Raw genomic sequence first — 21,882 nt, 5'->3', positions numbered from 1 at the left:
GGTTTGCACTTATTTTGACTAGAAACCAGCCTCACAATACCTTCACAGCACCTTGGCAGTATTAGGTGGGTATAGTCTAGCTCAAAAGTATATTCATTATGATCCAAAATAGTTCCAATTAGTTGCTACAATTCTAGAACTTCTACTGATTGACTGTCTAACTAACTGATCCCATCAGAGCAGCATGATTCAATAATGGCTTTAACTATGGAATTGATATTTTCACTATTAGATAAGGCTGCAGCACTATTAATTTTGCTGTCAGACCTTCAGTGCTGGACACTCTAAAGTAGTAATATAATAATTATCACAATTGACTTCAAAAATGTTAATACGTATAATGCTATTACACACAATACGTATTCTTACCAGGATGCCGATCACCATATTGATTGTAGTGTTTACATTTAAGATCAACACATTGGCTAAGTAGCTCAAAGGACTCATGCACATAACCTTGTCTTCTCTTCATTGCACCCATCTTCTCAAGGATATCTGTTTTCTTAATAGCCCATGTCTCGATGCTCATGTCAAAATGATCTTCAGCTATTCCCATAGCTTGCTCCAGGTGATTCTGTGCATCATCAAATTTGCACAAATGAGTGTATGTAGATCCCAGGTTACAAAGTGCTTTGCATCTTTCTACATGAAGACAAGTATTATTGTAAAATGACATTTTAAAAAGTTTAACATAATTGATGTTACACTCACATAACCATGAAACACATCATGGATATGAATTAATTGGCTAGCACATTATAATAATACATGCACTTTAATTTGGGTAATGCATGCACAACAACATGCTTGGGCAGATGGCACAAAATATCAAAGTAAACAAAAAAAACTTATCACCCCTATAATTCCCTCCCTTATGTTTAATAAGTTACAAAAGTGGTTGCCAGTCTAGCTGTCACTTATTGTTCCACGCCAATCAACCCTTGTATACAAAAAAGTCATGTGTTATAAAGTTTGAACATGTTACTCTTTCTCGCATGCGTCTAGATAATTATTACCAAAAATACCTATAAGTAGGAACCGTGATCACCTTAATCATTCTTACTATTAACAATGTGTGGGTATGTGTTCTCTGCACTTCTTTGAATGTAGATGCTAGCAGTACAATTGACCACTGTTAACCAATTACACATGTCTACTAAGTGTCTCCTTGTAGTCTGCTTTCACTATCTGCAACTACCTGCCCAAATTCCACCTGGCAATTGTGTGATGAGTCTGATGACTGCAATACATGACCGCTGCAGCCAATTTGGGTGTCGCCAGTAATAGTACAGGCATTTTACGAAGAAAATTTGGATCAGCTTCACACAAATTGCAACAAAAGCAAACGTGACAGATTATGTTTCTTTATTAAGTCCTCGATGACAGAAAAGATCCTAAGGAATCCTCATGGGGGAACAGTGTGCAAATCACTGAAATAAAAATTGCTCAATCCTTATAACTGTTTGATGTTTTCTCAGCTGGGATACTTCTTATATCAAAACTTAATATGTGACCGGATCTGCGAAAAATGGATATAATCGCACAAGCCTAAAATTACAGTATAAAGCATTGAATACATTGGGCGAAATACTTACGCATTACTGAAACAAATTCCGTAAAATTTTTTAACCCCTCTTTCTTAGTGAAGGAAGGGACTAACAATAAACACCTGGATACCATCTATTTGCCTGCTCAAGAGGAGTTGGAAAATCTTGGTTTCGTTGCAGTAAACCCTAGAATACGTGAGTTACGAGCGTTTGTTTATGATGTCATGTCGAAGCGATCGTACGCAATCAATTTTTCTTCACAAATTTTTCCTTTGTATGCAGTGAAGAAAGGTGAGTAAAGGTAAAATGTACCCAGTAATTGATTCCCCTGTTCATGGCGAACATTATGGTGAAAATGTTAATTCTGTACCTTAATCCGTTCGTAAGTTACAACCGTTTTTGTAGGTGCCTGTAATTTATTTTCCCTATACTTGCTGTACAAATCGATTTTTCTGTTGTTGCTACTTTGTAGGGCTGTAACTCCCAAAGTTATTGGCATATGAAGCTGAAACATTGCTAGTGAGTACACTTGGCTAAACAGGAATTTGAAAAAAATGCAATTATGTCCTGTTTTTTGCAGATTTAGTCACATATTATACCACTGAAATGATCTCGCAAAGACAAATCTTTTAGTACTAAAATTATCATCTTGGGACAAAGTAAACAGATGTTATAATCAAACATATCCTAGGAATGAAAACATAGCTGGTATGCAATTTGCTTTCAAATAGTCTGCACCGTTTCCCTGTTAAGTCTATACAATGCACTCAAAGCAATACAAATGTACAGTGCTATGACAGCTACACAATTTTGTATAAAGTATACACTTCCAATGCAAGCCACTAGGGCTTATCATTGATCAGAAATTATCAACTTCTCAATGAATTACTCATAACTTTGTGATACACTATAGCTACAATAAGGTCACATTTACTTATTCTATTCAAAATAGCAAGCAATGCAGGAAATATTTAGACTATATCAATAGCTAAATTAGATAGCTCACAAAAATCAGAGCACAATTATCAATGTGTGCTCTAGGTATGTACTTACTAGCTGGAAATATTGTTAAACTGTTGTATTCAACCACTAATCCAACAGTTGAGTTTGTTACAGTATAATACTCTCAATAGTACCTCGACGTATTATTCTGAAATACTGCGAGCAAATAGCCAATCAAATTAGTATTTCACTTTTTGTCGAGGGACCTTGACAAAAAAGTGAAATACGAATTTCATTGGCTAATTATTGTGTTCCGAAATTTTGCGTAGTTACCGTTTGGGTTTGGCTTAGAATGGAGGAGCAAAGCCTATCTCAGTTTTTATCGCCGTCTTTGCTTGAATTTACTCGGTCAAGAGATGCAGAAGTTGTTGACGCTATATCTGAACAGGAATTTGATATCTGGCTTGCAAACTTGCCGGACTTGTCGGCTGTAGAAGACGTGAATGATGCCCCGCCTCTGACTGGAACGGAAGTAGTGGAGGTACTTTCCACTGATTCGAATTTTGCAGTTACAAGCACTAGCGAATTAAAGCGACTACAGGAAAAGAATTGCAACAAGAACACAATGAAAACCACAGTTACGTGGTTGAACAGGTTTGATAAGTGGCGAATTGTAAGAAAAATTCCATACAAGTTGGAAGATATACCTGAGCAGGAACTAGACACTGTATTACAGCAATTCTTTGCAGAACTACGAAAAAAAGATGGTAAACAGTACGAACCAGACAGCTTAAGAACGATGTTGTCATCACTAGACCGCTTTCTTCGCCGTGATAAGGGCAAAACCTACAGTATCTTGAAAGACAAAAACTTTGAAACAAGTAGGCGAGTACTGAACGGTAAAGCCATAGAATTGAGGGAACGTGGATACGGAAAAAGAAAAACAAGTCTGATGCATTAACCCCAGAAGAGGAAGAGCAGCTTTGGCAGAAGGGCGTGTTAGGAAGCCATGATCCTATAAGTTTGAATTACACAATTTTTTTTTCAACTCACTCAGCATTTTGGAACAAGGGGATGTCAGGAGCATCATCAATTAAAGGTGGAGGACTTGAAGTTTGTGCGTGACATATCTGGAAAACTAGTGTCAGTAGAATGGGTGGAAGGCCCCACTAAAACACGGCCAGGAGGGCTCACCAAAACTGATCGTAGGCTTCCACAAAGGCTATTCAGTCAAGGAGGGGAACGGTGTCCTGCCATATTACTTCAGCTAATGATATCTAAAAGACCAGATATTTTGAAAGATTGTGGTCCCTTATACTTAAGACCGCTTGATTCACCCTGACAGGATACTTGGTATTCTTTGCAGCCAGTTGGAGTTCGTACAATTGCCACATACATGAGAAAAATTACACGTCTAGCAGGATTAAATTGTACAAATAAGCAATTTACAAATCATAGCATGCGAAAAACCACAGTTCACAAATTACAAAAAGCTGGTATTTCAAATGACAAAATAGCAGCAATAACAGGACCTCGCAATGAACAAAGCTTGAGGGATTATTCCACTGTAGATCTTGAGGACCACAAGGCTATAGGTGCAGTATTGTGCAATTCTAATCCAATTCAAAGTGTCACAAACTCCCAGTCAAAGACTCCCCTTTTTAGTGCAATGTCTTCATGCTGCTCTTCTAGACCTACAGAACCACATTACAACTTCACACAATGCACAGTATACTTTGGAAGTAATACTGCATGTACCCAGGTTAATCAGGATGGTTTCCAGTCAAGTAGAAAGAAGAGCAGATGTATTATTGAATCTGACTCAGACTAGTTGCTCAATGAATGTACCAACCAATATAACATGTATCTAATCCATAATGTATATAATAATCTAATCCAAAACAGCCAAGCTGTAAAAAAAGATTGCGGCCCTGAGAAAGGCTATGGTGAAAAAAGATGTGAAATCCAAGGTGGCGGCCAAGAAATGGCTGTGATGGTAGGTTAATGGTAAAAATTTTAATAACAACAATTCAGGTGAATTTGGTGCCGCTTGGTCTTGGCACAAAATTCACCTGAATTGTCGTTATTAAAATTTTTACCATTAACCTACCATCACAGCCATTTCTTGGCCGCCACCTTGGATTTCACATCTTTTTTCACCATAGCCTTTCTCAGGGCCGCAATCTTTTTTTACAGCTTGGCTGTTTTGGATTAGATTTCACTTCTTTTTGTATTTGTATACCCCAAAGTCGGCCATAAAGCCGGCCTATGGCCGGCTTTAGGGCTTTTTAACCTGTCATTTTTTCTTTACTACAGGAAGAAGAAAAGATGAAGCAGGGTGATTTCTTTGTAGCTAACCTCTCTGCAAGGTGATCCTTCTGACTGATCTCTCTACCGGATGACTTGTTTGTAGCTGAACTCTCTACAGGGTGATTTGTTTGTAGCTGAACTCTCTACAATGTAACTTCTTCTAGCTGAACTCTCTACGGGTGGTTTGTTTCTAGCTGATCTCTCTACAGGGTGACTTGTTTCTAGCTGAACTCTCTACAGGGTGATTTGTTTGTAGCTGAACTCTCTACAAGGTAACTTCTTCTAGCTGATCTTTCTACAGGGTGATTTGTTTGTAGCTGAATTCTCTACAGGGTGATTTGTTTGCAGCTAAACTGCTACAATGTAACTTCTTCTAGCTGAACTCTCTACGGGTGGCTTGTTTCTAGCTGATCTCTCTACAGGGTGACTTGTTTCTAGCTGAACTCTCTACAGGGTGATTTGTTTGTAGCTGAACTCTCTACAATGTAACTTCTTCTAGCTGATCTTTCTACAAGGTGATTTGTTTGTAGCTGAATTCTCTACAGGGAAATTTGTTTGCAGCTGAACTCTCTACATGGTAGTTTCTTTGTAGCTGAACTCTCTACAATATGACTTCTTCTAGCTGAACTCTCTACAGGGTGACTTGTTTCTAGCTGATCTCTCTACAGGGTGACTTGTTTCTAGTTGAACTCTCTACAGGGTGATTTGTTTGTAGCTGAACTCTCTACAAGGTAACTTCTTTTAGCTGATCTTTCTACAGGGTGATGTGTTTGTCTCTACAGGGCAATTTGTCTGCAGCTGAACTCTCTACATGGTAGTTTCTTTGTAGCTGAACTCTCTACAATGTAACTTCTTCTAGCTGAACTCTCTACGGGTGACTTGTTTCTAGCTGATCTCTCTATAGGGTGACTTGTTTCTAGCTGAACTCTCTACAGGGTGATTTGTTTGTAGCTGAACTCTCTACAAGGTAACTTCTTCTAGCTGATCTTTCTACAGGGTGATTTGTTTGTAGCTGAATTCTCTACAGGGTGATTTGTTTGCAGCTAAACTGCTACAATGTAACTTCTTCTAGCTGAACTCTCTACGGGTGGCTTGTTTCTAGCTGATCTCTCTACAGGGTGACTTGTTTCTAGCTGAACTCTCTACAGGGTGATTTGTTTGTAGCTGAACTCTCTACAATGTAACTTCTTCTAGCTGATCTTTCTACAAGGTGATTTGTTTGTAGCTGAGTTCTCTACAGGGTGTTTGTTTGCAGCTGAACTCTCTACATGGTAGTTTCTTTGTAGCTGAACTCTCTACAATATGACTTCTTCTAGCTGAACTCTCTACAGGGTGACTTGTTTCTAGCTGATCTCTCTACAGGGTGACTTGTTTCTAGTTGAACTCTCTACAGGGTGATTTGTTTGTAGCTGAACTCTCTACAAGGTAACTTCTTTTAGCTGATCTTTCTACAGGGTGATGTGTTTGTCTCTACAGGGCAATTTGTCTGCAGCTGAACTCTCTACATGGTAGTTTCTTTGTAGCTGAACTCTCTACAATGTAACTTCTTCTAGCTGAACTCTCTACGGGTGACTTGTTTCTAGCTGATCTCTCTATAGGGTGACTTGTTTCTAGCTGAACTCTCTACAGGGTGATTTGTTTGTAGCTGAACTCTCTACAAGGTAACTTCTTCCAGCTGATCTTTCTACAGGGTGATTTGTTTGTCTCTACAGGGAAATTTGTTTGCAGCTGAACTCTCTACATGGTAGTTTCTTTGTAGCTGAACTCTCTACAATGTAACTTCTTCTAGCTGAACTCTCTACAGGGTGACTTGTTTGTAGCTGAACCCTCTACAGGGTGATTTGTTTGTTGCTAAACTCTCTACAAGGTAACTTCTTCTAGCTGATCTTTCTACAAGCTGATTTGTCTGTAGCTGAATTCTCTACAGGGCAATTTGTTTGCTGCTGAACTCTCTACATGGTAGTTTCTTTGTAGCTGAACTCTCTACAATGTGACTTCTTCTAGCTGAACTCTCTACAGGGTGACTTGTTTCTAGCTGAACTCTCTACAAGGTAACTTCTTCTAGCTGAACTTTCTACAGGGTGATTTCTTTGTAGCTGAATTGTCTACAGGGCAATTTGTTTGCAGTTGAACTCTGTACATGGTAGTTTCTTTGTAGCTGAACTCTCTATAATGTAACTTCTTCTAGCTGAACTCTCTACAGGGTGACTTGTTTCTAGCTGATCTCTCTACAATGTAACTTCTTCTAGCTGAACTCTCTACAGGGTGACTTGTTTCTAGCTGAACTCTCTACAGGGTGATTTGTTTGTAGCTGAACTCTCTACAAGGTAACTTCTTCTAGCTGATCTTTCTACAAGCTGATTTGTCTGTAGCTGAATTCTCTACAGGGCAATTTGTTTGCTGCTGAACTCTGTACATGGTAGTTCTTTGTAGCTGAACTCTTTACAATGTAACTTCTTCTAGCTGAACTCTCTACAGGGTGACTTGTTTCTAGCTGAACTCTCTACAAGGTAACTTCTTCTAGCTGAACTTTCTACAGGGTGATTTCTTTGTAGCTGAATTGTCTACAGGGCAATTTGTTTGCAGTTGAACTCTGTACATGGTAGTTTCTTTGTAGCTGAACTCTCTATAATGTAACTTCTTCTAGCTGAACTCTCTACAGGGTGACTTGTTTCTAGCTGATCTCTCTACAATGTAACTTCTTCTAGCTGAACTCTCTACAGGGTGACTTGTTTCTAGCTGAACTCTCTACAGGGTGATTTGTTTGTAGCTGAACTCTCTACAAGGTAACTTCTTCTAGCTGATCTTTCTACAAGGTGATTTGTCTGTAGCTGAATTCTCTACAGGGAAATTTGTTTGCTGCTGAACTCTGTACATGGTAGTTTCTTTGTAGCTGAACTCTCTATAATGTAACTTCTTCTAGCTGAACTCTCTACAGGGTGACTTGTTTCTAGCTGATCTCTCTACAATGTAACTTCTTCTAGCTGAACTCTATACAGGGTGACTTGTTTCTAGCTGAACTCTCTACAGGGTGATTTGTTTGTAGCTGAACTCTCTACAAGGTAACTTCTTCTAGCTGATCTTTCTACAAGGTGATTTGTCTGTAGCTGAATTCTCTACAGGGAAATTTGTTTGCTGCTGAACTCTGTACATGGTAGTTTCTTTGTAGCTGAACTTTCTACAATGTAACTTCTTCTAGCTGAACTCTCTACAGGATGACTTGTTTCTAGCTGAACTCTCTACAGGGTGATTTGTTTGTAGCTGAACTCTCTACAAGGTAACTTCTTCTAGCTGATCTTTCTACAGGGTGATTTGTTTGTAGCTGAATTCTCTACAGGGCAATTTGTTTGCAGTTGAACTCTGTACATGGTAGTTCTTTGTAGCTGAACTCTCTACAATGTAACTTCTTCTAGCTGAACTCTCTACAGGGTGACTTGTTTCTAGCTGATCTCTCTACAATGTAACTTCTTCTAGCTGAACTCTCTAGAGGGTGACTTGTTTGTAGCTGAACCCTCTACAGGGTGATTTGTTTGCAGCTGAACTCTCTACATGGTAGTTTCTTTGTAACCGAACTCTCTACAATGTAACTTCTTCTAGCTGAACTCTCTACAGGATGACTTGTTTCTAGCTGATCTCTCTACAGGGTGACTTGTTCCTAGCTGAACTCTCTACAGGTGATTTATTTGAGCTGAACTCTCTACATGATGGCTTCTTTGTAGCTGAACTCTCTATTAGGTACCTTCTTCTAGCTGATCTGACTACAGGGTGACTTGTTTGTAGCTGAATTTCCTACAGAATAACTTGCAATGTAATATAACTGAGTAAATTAAACATGCAGCTGAATGCTTTATTAGGGTGACTGTTCTATTAGAGTATCTCGATCTCGCATTTGCTGCACATAGTTGCCTTTCGAATCATAACTCAGTGATTTGTAATCCGATTCTTCTGTACTACTGCAAGAACTTTCTATGATGATTATTCCAGCTACATACTGATTTTCAGCTCGTTGCTCTAAGCGGTTTGCCTGGTAGACACGAAAACTAATAGTTTTTTTATTCATAAAAATCGATCGCGTAATTTTGACACAGGTTGGGTTTTGTGTCATATCTCCATGGTCTTTATCCCGATTCCTTTCAAACCACAAAAAGGCACTCCTACGATGGTTGCTCCATCTACATATCAATTTTCAACTGATTCCTCCAAGGCGTTTACCCTGTAGGCGTGACAGACCTTCGACCTTATTTTACGCAAATAATCGGTCATAACTCCGTGAATGTTCATCGGATTCCTACCAAAGTTGGTACGGAGATCCGCCTTAATGAGCCCTTTAAGTGTGCCAAATTTTAGCCCAATCCGAGCACGCATTCGTGTTTTATGGCGAATTTTGCGAAGTGTGCGAAATGAAGAAGATGAAGAAGAAGAAGAAGAAGAAGAAGAAGAAGAAAAAAACGAAGAAATTAAAACGAAATTTTGTTCGCTCGTATCTCGGAAATGGCTGGAGCGATTTTCTTCAAATTTGGTATGTAGACTCCCCTAACTGGGCGGCACGTCTCTAGCAAATTTGGTTCCAATCGGATAAGGAATCACAGAGCTACATAGGTGTGAAAATTGCGTTTTCTTTCTTCCTGTTAATATACTCACGGTGTGGCGCACCGGCTTCTTGGGCCGCACGACACACTATCGTGTGTCTTGATACAACATTATTATCAGTAATTACATGAATAAACTGTTGGATTAATTTGTAATAGAATGGCTGGGTGTGGTATTTGGGATTAATAGTTCTCGCATTGTAAAAAGGAAGGAAATAGTGCTCGGCTTCGCCTCGCACTATTTTATTCCTTCCTGTTTACAATGCTCGCACTATTAATCCCAAATACCACACCCAACCATCCTATTACATATACTAATGGAACCAGAAAGTATTATGGTAAGGAAGACAGGGATGCAAAACTAATGGTGAAGTTTATGTGGCCTAACGTTAACAAAATTAAGATTTAGCAGTTGTCATTTGTTTTACCTAGTTGATATAGTTGGTACTAGTGTTGTACCGATAACCAAGTTAGCTGATTATTCCAATAACCGATATTAAGCAACAGAATTAGAAACCAATCTGATATACACCAACAACACTAAAACTCGGGTAGTTGAAAAGGCGGACACGGTCAGACACGGACATAGACATGGATATTTTTAAAATCTACTTTTACATTTACAAAGCAGTTAACATTGTTTTTACAGCAGCATTCGCTTCCAGACCCCTTGTCATAGCACTTATCCATTTATAAGTGCATGTGCAAAGGATAGACTAGCACTCTAAAGACCATTATAGTGTTGTACACGTGCTCTAGAAATCTAATTCAGTGTCATGGAGATTAAGCTTGCATGTCCCAACCTAATCTCATAGTGCCAGGTCCTTGAGACCCTTAACGCTTGGTATAAGCACCTGCACCTTATACTAAAAGGCATAGGATTGTGAAATTGGCCTGCTAAGCTAAGTTGCATGGGGCATACAACCTAATTATATAACTCTGTATTAGACTTTAGAGCATGTGTACAACACTATATGGTCTTTGGCATTCTGTGGAGTGCTGGTCTAGTCCTTTGCACTTGCGCTTATAAATGGATAAGCGCTATGACAAGATCGACGCCTGGGTCTGGAAGCGAAGACTGCTATAAAACAACGTTAGGTATGAAAAATAACTGTTATATAAATGTAAAAGTGCTTTATGAAAATGTCCGTGTCCGTGTCCACGTCCGTGTCCGATTGTATCCGCCTTTTCCAACTACTCCTAAAACTCATCCTTATCATTATTTAATGACTCATATTAGTGACATAAGTATTCATACACAGTTTATTCTAGGCTAAAATGTACAGTTAGATGTTTACCACAAATACAGTGTACTCATGGTAACTTTTTAAGTATACTGGCATACAATTGAGAGAAGTGGCTGACACTACATAGAAACCTAAAACCTTCAGTTTACTTTGGACATGGCCTAAAACCTCACAGTTTACCATGGGCATGACTTGTAGTCACCACTAAGCCATTAACACATAACTTTATTATCAATTTCAAATACCTTCTGTGTAGCTTCCCCCACATCATTATACTAACATCGGCTTTGATTTAATAACCAATTAATTGACCAGTGGCCAATATTGGTCCTATACTGATTATTGAATTGATTATAGGTGCAACACTATTTGATACATTAGATTTGGTTGCATAAACTGATATAGTATGTTAATTCTCTCTATCCACCTAGTATAATGTACTGTAGTTGAAAACATACACAAAATCTGTACACTCACCTGAATGATATAATTCTCCCTGTTTCAATTTACTCAATGCAGACAAAGCTACTTCTTTACTTTCCTCTAGGTCATTATTGTGCCTCAATGACACACTAAGCTCAGACTCAATTAGAGCAACTTTTACATGGTCTTTTCCATATACATTTTTGAACATGTCACGAGCTTCTTTCAGAAGAGTTACACTCTGTTGTGGACGACACTGATCTCTTACAACAATTGCTTTGTGGTGCTTAAGTTCTGCTTGCTGAGTAAAATATATTGCAATGATAATTGAATACAAACATATGTAAATATAATTAAGCATACTTTTCGCATGCACTTATAGTTGCATGTACTATAAACTATCACTACAAAGTGTATTCCATATATATGAGCCAGCATTTTACTGTTGATGAAACCTGAGTCCAAATGAAAAAGGGCTTATTAATGGTAAACTTTTTATGGCCAAGGATGAGTTCATATATAAGTAGAATGTACTGAAGAAGTAATGAATCATGTGATTTATAATACATAAAATTGTGACATGTAATTTACATGGGCTACTGCAACACTAACACACCATATGCACATAAAATTAACAAACTAGTAGTCAGCCATATATAGTATGGTGAGGTAGACATCCTCTAGCAACCACCACATGTCTTGAGTTTGCCAAACCACAATCAATTGTGACACTTATTAAAGGATGCATATTTCTAAGACTTGACTCAAACTATAATGTTTAATTAATGTTCTGACCCATAGTGGAGTTTTTCAGGCATGCCAATAAAATAAATCTGATGATTGTACTCTCGCTGGGTAGGGTGTTTGATTGAAAGGCTGGGTGATTGGTCATACTGGTTTGATTAAGTAGTCACCCACTGTAGGTCATTAGCCTGCAATAGGAATGGTACATTTTTGTTGTATCACATGCCCTTGCTCCAAGCTACTGTAGGACAGTAGTATTGTATAATAGGGTCATGAATATAATGATTGTGTACCTTCCCACAAAAATGTACTGACTAGAAACCAGTCTTACAATACTTTCATGGCAAGTCTAAAAGTGTCTTCAGTGCAACCCTCAATAAGTTGTCATGAAAATTATTTATTCAGTGGAATTCGCTTCTCACTGACCAATCGACCGACCAACCAACTACCTAAATTCCTGATACCTTCAGACAAGCAACCTAAATAATGGCTAAGGCTACAAGCCTGAATTTTTTACTGTTAATGCCACTTCATCCTGATAGATGCCTTTGGAAAAGTACAGCATAATATACAATGAGTGCATCATGGACTTACCCATCTCCTTTTAGTATCCTGCTTCTTTTTGCTGACAGTGCAAGGTGTTGATTTACAGTAGTGTGCGACTGACTGTGTTGCCTACTATATAAAAGCAAATTACCTGTAATTTTGCAATATGCTCCTAAAGTGGAAGTGAACATATTAGGTGACAAGCTTTGTGTATCATTCTCAGTGTGTATTAAGGGCTGTATAATGAGCAGAACATAAAAACTGGCTACAATGCTTATTAGTATAGTAATTAATAAAAGTATAATGTTTTGACATAAAATTATAGCCTCATATATCTGGTGCCATTCTTTCCTTTAGTGCAATGTCACTAATGGTGAATTCTGTTACGAAAACAAGTTAACAAACCAGTGTTGAAAGAGCCAAGCTCTGACAAACCTGGGATTGGCTAAAGGTCTGTGCTATAAATTTCCTTCTATCTTGGCCAGTTGTAAGTCCTAAATGAAAATAATACCATTTCTAGCCATACAATCCTGTTAAAGATGCCTAAGACACTAAGGTAAGTGTTTAGAAGTATAAGCTACTGACATTGAAATACCTGAACCATCTTATCATGTCATTGATTAGTCAGTGATGTCTAGCTGGTAAACTATGAATACAAGTCACACAAATACTTATTCCTTTGAGCAAACACTTAGCCTAATTATACTAATATATTAGAGTCTATTTTAAACTCAAACCCACAATTAAGCAGATCAATAATACAGAATCAAAGGGGACTGCAACCACAGTGTGATATCATGATGTCACCCTGTGGTTAGGGCGATATAATAGTATAACCAGTGAACCCACAGCCACTTGTTTAAAAAAAGCACCTGTATAGCATATGAATAATGTTTCGCAAGTATTATAGCCTATGCTTCAATCCCATGATTGATGTTTAGATACCCTTGTATAAAACTAATGTAGGTTTGTCGATTCATCTATCAGGTGAGCATGCCTGAGAGGTATGTACTATTATACCACGGTTACTTGGGATGCACCTGATATAATTATATGACTGACCCCTCGGGCCTGCGGTTCTCGAAATACATGTAAGTTAGAGGTGTACCAATAATCAGATCAGCTAAAATATCGGCCACTGATACGGCATTTTAAACCAATATCGGTATTGGTATAGAACAGTAGTAGGACCGATATCGCTACTGATATTTATACAGCAGCACGTTTGTACATAAATGGATTATATATTAGTTTTCTATGTTATCCATGTAGCTGTTTAGTGTCAGTGGTTTATTGTTCACTTGTATATAGTACCACTGTAATAAAAAGAAGGGACAGGATAACCAAGGAAACTTGCTGTACCAGCCTTGAACAATGCAGAGTTATGCAGAAATATCCGTTGGAATATGCATAAAAATGTGACCGGATCTGCGCAAACCCGACATAATGGCGCATTTTTCAAATCTTTTATTATTGAATATTTATAATCTACCTAGCCAAGTGTATGCTATGGCCACGTTTTAGCCTTGTATGCCAACAACTTTTGGAGTTACAGCCCTACAAAGTAGCAGCAACAGAGATGTTGATTTGTACAGCAAGCATTGAGAAAATATATTACAGGTGCTTACAAAAATGACTGTAACTTACAAATGCAATGCATTACAGGTTGCAACTTGCATCATCGTGTTCGCCATGAATAGGGGAGTCCATTACGTGGTAGATTGTTTCTCCTACCACCTTTCTTCACTGCGTACAGTGACAAACTCAATGAAGAAAAATTGATCGCATACAATCGCTTCAACGTGACGTAAACAAATACCCATAACTCATGTATCGTTTAGGCTACTGCTACGAAACAATGATTTTCGAACTTCCCTTGAGTAGGTGAATAAGATGATATCCATGTTGTTATCATTACACCCTTTCTTCACAAAGAACAAAGCGTTTAAACATTTTACGAATTTTTTTCATTTACGCAAGTTTTTTACCCATTGCAATCAATAGTCTATACTGAAAATTTAGGCTTGCGCCATTATGTCGGGTTTTTGCAGATCCGGTCACAAATGTTTGTGGGTGCCTTATTGTCTGGATTGCACAATAGTAACCCAACAGTGCACTACCACAGTGAGCAATGAATACATGCACGTGTTGTTGTAGAGTAGGTAATGTACACTTTTGCATAGATTATCTATGACTTTTGTTTGTAATGCAGATATCGGATTATCTGTTTCTTTTGGTAGCATCAATACCGGATATCGGTACATGCCAAAAACTCATATCACAACACCTCTAGTATAAGTATTAAACAACACATAATTAAAAATTCATTGATGTTTTTACTTTTATTTTTGTACAAAAGTAGGTAAAGGGGCTTGCAAAAAAAAAGAAATTACACTTACATCAAAACAGCCAAGCTGTGAAAGGGCACATGCAGCCCCGTAAGGAGGCCACGAAATAGCTGCAGTGACATTAAATTAGTTTTTGGAGGCCACACCCCTTTTTACGGCTTAGATTAGATATCACTTCTTTTGGTAATTTCATACCTAAAGCCAGTCTATGAGCAACTTTGAGTATTTCTTTTAACTTGTCTTTTTTTCTTTACCACAGGAATGAAGATTATGTGATATTTTTATATCTATATGTACATAAATCAATTTATTTAGTAATTTACAATTGTGCTGATTGATCATAATTATCACATTAACTGCTATATAGGTTGATTTGTTTGCAGCTGAATACTCTACTAACCGGTAAAGGTGTTTGTAGCTGAAAGTTCTATAGGGAGACTTGTAATGTAGCTGAACTCTTAGACTACAAGGTAATTGGTCTGTAGTTGAACTCTCCACAGAGTGACTTGTAACATAATTAAATTCTCTACAGAAAGAATTGCTACCTACATAGCTGAACTTTCTACCTACAGGGTGACTTGTGATTTCACAATTTGCCTGACTTTACTGGGGGTCACACATTTTCACAATTGGCTGCTTTGGAATAGACAGATTATGAGTTTATAATTTAAAAATGAATGTAGTAAATCAGAAGTAAAAGGAAAAATGTCACAGATTACTGTAATACGTAAGTAAGTAGTTCACTAAACTTTGCTCACCAGTATTGAATAGTATTCTTTTTCATAGAGATCAGGTATCATTTTTTCAGCTTCTTCAATGTACTCTTGACACCGTTGATCATTTCCAATTTTGCGATCAACTCCACATAACTTTAAGTATGTCATGAAAATGAAATGTTTAGTCTCCTCAGTTTGTTGCATCTGCTTCAACACATCAAGACATTGTAAGAAACAGGATCTATGGTGGAGTAAAAGCCCCTAATAACTATATACATGCACTGCAACCTCCCTTGGCGGCCAACAGTGTAGAAAGACCATCTCTCTAAAATGTCTAACTTACAACAAAATATTCTGCACACATCTACAGGTATAGTAAACAAGTTTAAGATTTACATTTGAGTAGGGATCATAGAAACAAAGCGACTATGAAGCAAAGGAGTTCATCTAAACCTGGAGTTATACTAGTGAACATTTAATCTAAACAAAAAACAGCCAATCTGTGAAAAAAGAGTGCAGCCTTTCCAGAAACACCAGGGTGAGAAGATGTGAAATCCAAGGTGGCAGCCAAGAAATGGCTATGATGGTATAGGTTGATGGGAAAAAAATTAATTAGGTGAATTTAGTGTTCACCCTGGTATTTCTGGAAGGGACACACCCTTTTTCACAGATTAGCTATTTATTTTTAGGCATCATTTCTTTTGTATTTGTATTATCCACAGTCAGCTTATAGCTGGCTTATAGCTGGCTATGGAGCTTATTTTACTTGTGCTTTTTCTTTACTGCAGAAAGGAGGAGAGATCGAGAGCTGAGTTTTTAATTGTGACTGGATCTGCGAAAACCCGGCATAATGGCACATTTTCAAATTCTTTATTATTGAATATTTATAATGTACTTAGCTAAGTTTCAGCCTTGTGTGCCAACAACTTTTGGAGTTACAGCCCTACAAAGTTGTAACTGATTTGTACAAGTATTGGGAAAATACATAAATTACAGACGCTTACAAAAACGGCTGTAACTTACGAACAAAATGGAGTACAGAGTTGCAACTTGCACCATCATGTTCACCATGAATAGGGCAGTACATTATTGGGTACTGTTTAGCTTCTATAACTTTTCTTCACTACAGTACATACAGAGGCGAAATCAGTGAAGAAAGATTGATCAAGTATAATCGCTTCGATGCGACATAAACAAACAGTTCTATCTCACGTATCCCTTAGTCTACTTCAATGAAACAAAGATTTTTCAAGCTCTCCCCTTGCGTAGGCAAATAAGATGATATCCAGGGTTTTATCATTAGACCCTTTCTTCACAAAGAACAAAGTGTTTAAAAGTTTTATGGAATTTTTTTAATCACACAATTATTTTATCCATGCAATCAATGTATTATACTGAAAATTTAGGCTTGTGCCATTATGTCGGGTTATCACAGATCCAGTCACAATTGTGGATATCTCAATATTATGCATTTTTGTTAATTAATACTGTATAAAATTATTACATGAACTCTCTCTCATACAGATTTGCATGAGATGAACTCTCTAGAGGGTAACTTGTTTGTAGCTGAATCCTCTGCAGGATAACTTATAATGTAGCTGAACCCTCTTCAGGATAACTTATAATGTAGTTGAACCCTCTACAGAGTAACTTATAATGTAGCTGAACTATGTAGCTTAACTAGTAACAGGCTGACTTCTTATGTAGCTGACTCTCTACAGAGTGACTTGTTGTAGCCCAATTCTCTACAGGGTGAAGTGTTTGTAGCTAAACTATCTACAGGGTGACTTCCAATGTAGATGAACTCTCTATAGGGTGAATTGTTGCAGCTAAACTCTCTACAAAGTGACATTTTTCTGAGCTCTCTATACAAGGTGACTTGTAACATGTTGTAGCTGAAATCTTTACTTGTTTTTAACTGAACTGTCTACAGGGTGACTTGTTCTAGCAGAACTTTCTACAAGTTGAATAGTTCACCTTGTGCTCTCAATCACACAAACTCACAGGGTGACTTGTTGTAGCTGAACTCTCTACAGGAAGAATTCTAATGGAACCAAACTGTCTACAGGGTGAATTGTTTGTGACTGAACCCTCTACAGGGTGGCTTGCTGTAGCTGCACTCTCTTCAGAGACTTCTAATGTAGCTGAACTATACACAGTGACTTGATTGTAGTTGATTTCTCTACAGGGTAACTTGTATGTAGCTGAACTCACTACATGGTTACTAGATTGTAACTGATCTCTCTACAGGGGGACTTGTCACATAGCAGAACCCTATAGGGTGACTTGATTGTAGCTGAACTCTCTACATGGTAATTTAATTGTAGCTGATCTCTTTACAGGGTGACATGTAACATAGCTGAACTCTACAGGGTGAAGTTTGTAGCTGAACTCTCTACAGGGTGACTTGTTTGTGGCTAAACTTTCCACTGGGTGAATTGCTGTTAGCTGGGCTCTTTAGGGTGACTTTTTATGTAGCTGACCTCTCTAGAGGGTGACTTGATTAGAGTTAAACTCTCTACATGGTGGCTTGATAGGGTGACTTTTTTTATAGCTGAAATTTCTACAGGGTAAATTTTTCTGTGGCTGAACTCTCCACATAATTACTTGGTTGTATCTGATCTCTCTACATGGTGACTTGTTTGTAGCTAAACTCTCTACAGGTTGACTTGATTGTAGCTGTAATGCTGTAATAGAGCATCTTATTATGTTGCTGAATGTTCTAATAGGGTGATTGCTACATCTGGTTGGTTTTCATACTACAACTGAGTGGTTTTTAATCTGATTTCTTGTAAACCACTGAAAGGCCTTTTTAAAAGAATTAATCTACCTATGTATATGCCTATTTCAGTTCACTCCATTAAATAGTTTACCTGGAAAGTAATACTTTTTATTAACAAAACCAAATCGCACATTTCTACACATGGTTGGCGTTTTTGTTATAATTCTATGATTGCTAGCACGATTTCTTGCAAATCACAAAAGGTTTGCACTACAATGGGTACTCCATGTACAGACCGATTTTCAAGTTATCTGTGGCTCTGACAAAAAGCCACTATTGCATTTTTAAAATATTATGCATAACTCCTTTATTCTTTATCCGATTTGTGCGAAAGTTTAACTGTAAATGTGCTACATCATACTCTTATTGCCTTCCAAATTTGAAGTAGAGAAACTAAAGCACGCACAAGTTAGAGTGATTTTTTTAAGTAGAGTGAAAAGAGGAAGAAAAATGTAGAGAAACTAAGACAAAGTTGAAGGTGCATATCTCAGTAATGGATGGGCAGACTCAGCTCACATTTGTAACAGGAGGTGCCTCACCCCAAAGGGAATTTCCACAGTAAATTCCAGTCAAGCACTATTGAGCTATGGATACATGAATATGGCACTTTCTAGGTTGTTGTAAAATACACACCTGCCTGTCGTGTGCCTGCACTGGCTGTAGAGGTACTTAGCCACATGACACACTATTGCGTGTCTTCTGTCATATACAGCCTAGCCATGACTAAAGTAGGGATTTGATGTCCACTAGTACCGTATAGCTGCAAATGTACGTCACCTCACTTGTTTCATTGCATTTTATATAATTCTATCATGCCTTACACTTGCTTGTTCAGTTTTGTAACCTACATATAATTGTTGATTGGTGAACCAGCACATACCACAACAAAGGAAAGATTGGTGCCATAGATTTTATAAAAGCTCTTTGTCATCTAGAAAAAATATCATCTGTGCATGTTCAGATTGCACTTGCACTCACATAGATACATAAGATTTGGCAAACATTACCCCAAAGGGCATGAACAGATCAACCATGAAAGGAGAAAAGGTTAAGGCTAACATTGGCTATTGCTGTGAATCATGTCCAACAAAATGATGTTGCTTTTGGATGATTAACTAATACACTAGTATCTAGTTACAGATGAATGAGTACATACTGATGCTGATTCAGCCCAGCCATTGCAATGTTTCAGCATTATTGTTGTGGATATCCTTTGTTGAGTAATACAGTGAAGTAATATTTTTAAGCATGGTTACATATAGGGCTGAGAAATACTGCCATTTTAGTATCACGATCAATACTAAAGCTAATGCCCACGATACTGAATAGTTCACGATACGTACTTACAAATAAGTCAATCACAGCTGGGTATTGCATTCCTGCAGGAAGTCTTTAAAGGTAGTACCAAACTAGCCACTACCGTATAGCCTAAATATTTTGAGGGGCGGGGTTGAGCAATATTGTTAAAAATAATTTTTCACGGATTTGCAAACACTCCCAAAATGTATTAGACTATATGGAGGTCTAAATAATTATTTCAAGGCTAAATTTTTTGCTAATACCCCCAAAACCACGAAATCAGCAAAACAAATTCCCCCTTGAAACATTTAGGCTACACGGTATCATCCTTGTTTACAGTAACAGTTATTGTAACACATACTTTGAGGTTATGTTATGGTGTTCACACCTCTCTGTAGGGGTAACCAGGTTATCACTTACAAGGATTCTTAGCCAAGTACTGCATAACAAATGCTTTTTTATGTACAGGTATGTTATCACGATAGTCAATTACAAAATATCACGATACTGATACTTTCAAAATATCGCGATATATCACTAAAACAATAATATTGCTCAGCCTATTACATTATGCCACATTTAATGGTTGGACCAGGAATAATTCATACTGTTTAGAATCAAAAAGTGACCAGGCCTGCAATAATAGGGCATGTGGACATAAACTACACCCTGTCACACAATGGATCACATCTCAGTACTGAAGTAGAATATCTGCATTCTACAACTTGCATTTCAAAGCCAATTAAATGCATAATACATGCTAAAAATTTCATGGCCATGGCCATACCTAATGGTATGAGCCATGAAAGCTTGAAAAATTAGGCAAATTTTATGTGCCCACATGCCCTATTTTCGCAGGCCTGGTCACAAATTATTGTGTTTTACTTATTGAAATTATTCCACAAGCACACCTCTCAAACACTGCTAGCAAGCCATCTAGATTTAATTTTATCAATCAATTCGGTTCCTGCACTCACCGACTTGCACTGTAGTTTCCAAGAGATATGTTTGTGTCTCCTTTGTAATACAACATCTTGAAACGATACCATAACACATCACCATCTTTCTGATTTTCACATGAATCAAGCAATACTTCAGCCTGATCAAGGTTAGACATGCTATCCTGTAATTGCTCACTGACATCTCTGAAGATAAATAAAATAAATTTTAGCATGATTACACACATGTATTATGGTGACAATACATACATGCATAAAACAAAACAACACACATTAAGTAATAGTTGTAACACACCCATGAGGTTTGTATGTGATTTGTAAACACGACACCCGAGGGCCGCAGGCCCGAGGGTGGAGTGTTTACAAATCAAATACAAACTGAATGGGTGTGTTCTAACTGATTTGTGATATGGGGCGTGCGCAAATCAAAGGCACCCATTTGTAACCCGGAAGGAGCAAGAATGCAAGGCTAATAATGGCTACCATTAAGCGCTGTGTATAAGGAACGATTTTACTCACTAATTAATGTCTTGATGGTTAGTTAATTCATTGTTAGCTAGTTTATTCATTGGTAGCTTTTCTGTTATGCACGAGCACGAGGTACCATCATCGATGCCAATCACTCCAACCATTATACAGCTTCCGCATCATTTAGACAGGTGTAGCTGAAGTGTCTGATATTCATTGTTGAGTGATGCAGCGCTATAATAGCCTTGGTTAGCTTAATTTATTGGCAAACGAGCGTGTGGTAGATTACCGGGCTCAGCCCAGCAGTTGCACTACTTCCCATTCATTCAGACGAGTGCAGTGTTGTGTGTTCATTCATTACAGAGCGATCTACCTCCTTGTCAGTCCTTGACATTATTAGCCTTGCACTGTGACTTCCTGTGTTGGTCTGGTGTATGGTTTCGTTTGAAGTCTTCAAACTAATTAGTGGCCAGACTGTGTGGCCAAAAGGCGGTACTTAGCCATGCTACAATTATTTGTAAACTGGTTTACAACTGATTAGTAACACTGACAGCAGCCTTTGATCTGCCCACACACCATACTAGTCTACAAGGTGTAGTTAAAGACTTTGTAAATGTGCAGTGCAAATTGTGCACATAGTCTTACCTGTATGCTTTGCCAAGTTGAATAAAAGCTTTGATTTGCCTCAATGTATTCCCTTGTGATTGGTAAAGTTTCAGAGCCTTTTCAAAATACTCTGCAGGTTTAGATAGTTCACCTTCTAGTGTATACGCGTTTCCAAGAAACAAATAAAGATCAGCAATTTCTGCTTCAAATGACTACAGAGAGAAAGTTTCATTTACGTACCATAACTACAGCATGTTTGCATTTCCAAATTCTATTCTTTATATTTCCTCAATCTAGGTAGCCAAATTAGGAATTCACAACTGAAGTTGCAGCTCTAGGAGCAAAGTTCTTTTAAA

At 37.8% G+C, this 21,882-nt stretch overlaps 1 protein-coding gene across 1 annotated transcript in view; it reads right to left on the bottom strand.

Moving 5' to 3' along the window:
* The window catches only part of LOC136246972 (uncharacterized), a 100,865-nt gene that overhangs the window by 16,755 nt on the left and 62,228 nt on the right, over positions 1-21,882 (bottom strand). The window contains exons 6-10 of the mRNA XM_066038570.1: positions 21,566-21,738; positions 20,471-20,638; positions 15,455-15,653; positions 11,113-11,359; positions 370-642 (exon numbers count right to left, since the gene is read on the bottom strand). Coding sequence (XP_065894642.1) covers positions 370-642; positions 11,113-11,359; positions 15,455-15,653; positions 20,471-20,638; positions 21,566-21,738 — 1,060 coding nt within the window. The remainder of the gene's footprint in view (positions 1-369; positions 643-11,112; positions 11,360-15,454; positions 15,654-20,470; positions 20,639-21,565; positions 21,739-21,882) is intronic.

This window comes from Dysidea avara, chromosome 2 (assembly GCF_963678975.1).
Source record: "Dysidea avara chromosome 2, odDysAvar1.4, whole genome shotgun sequence".
Taxonomy (NCBI): Eukaryota; Metazoa; Porifera; class Demospongiae; order Dictyoceratida; family Dysideidae; genus Dysidea; species Dysidea avara.
This window is presented reverse-complemented; position numbering and strand designations above follow the sequence as displayed.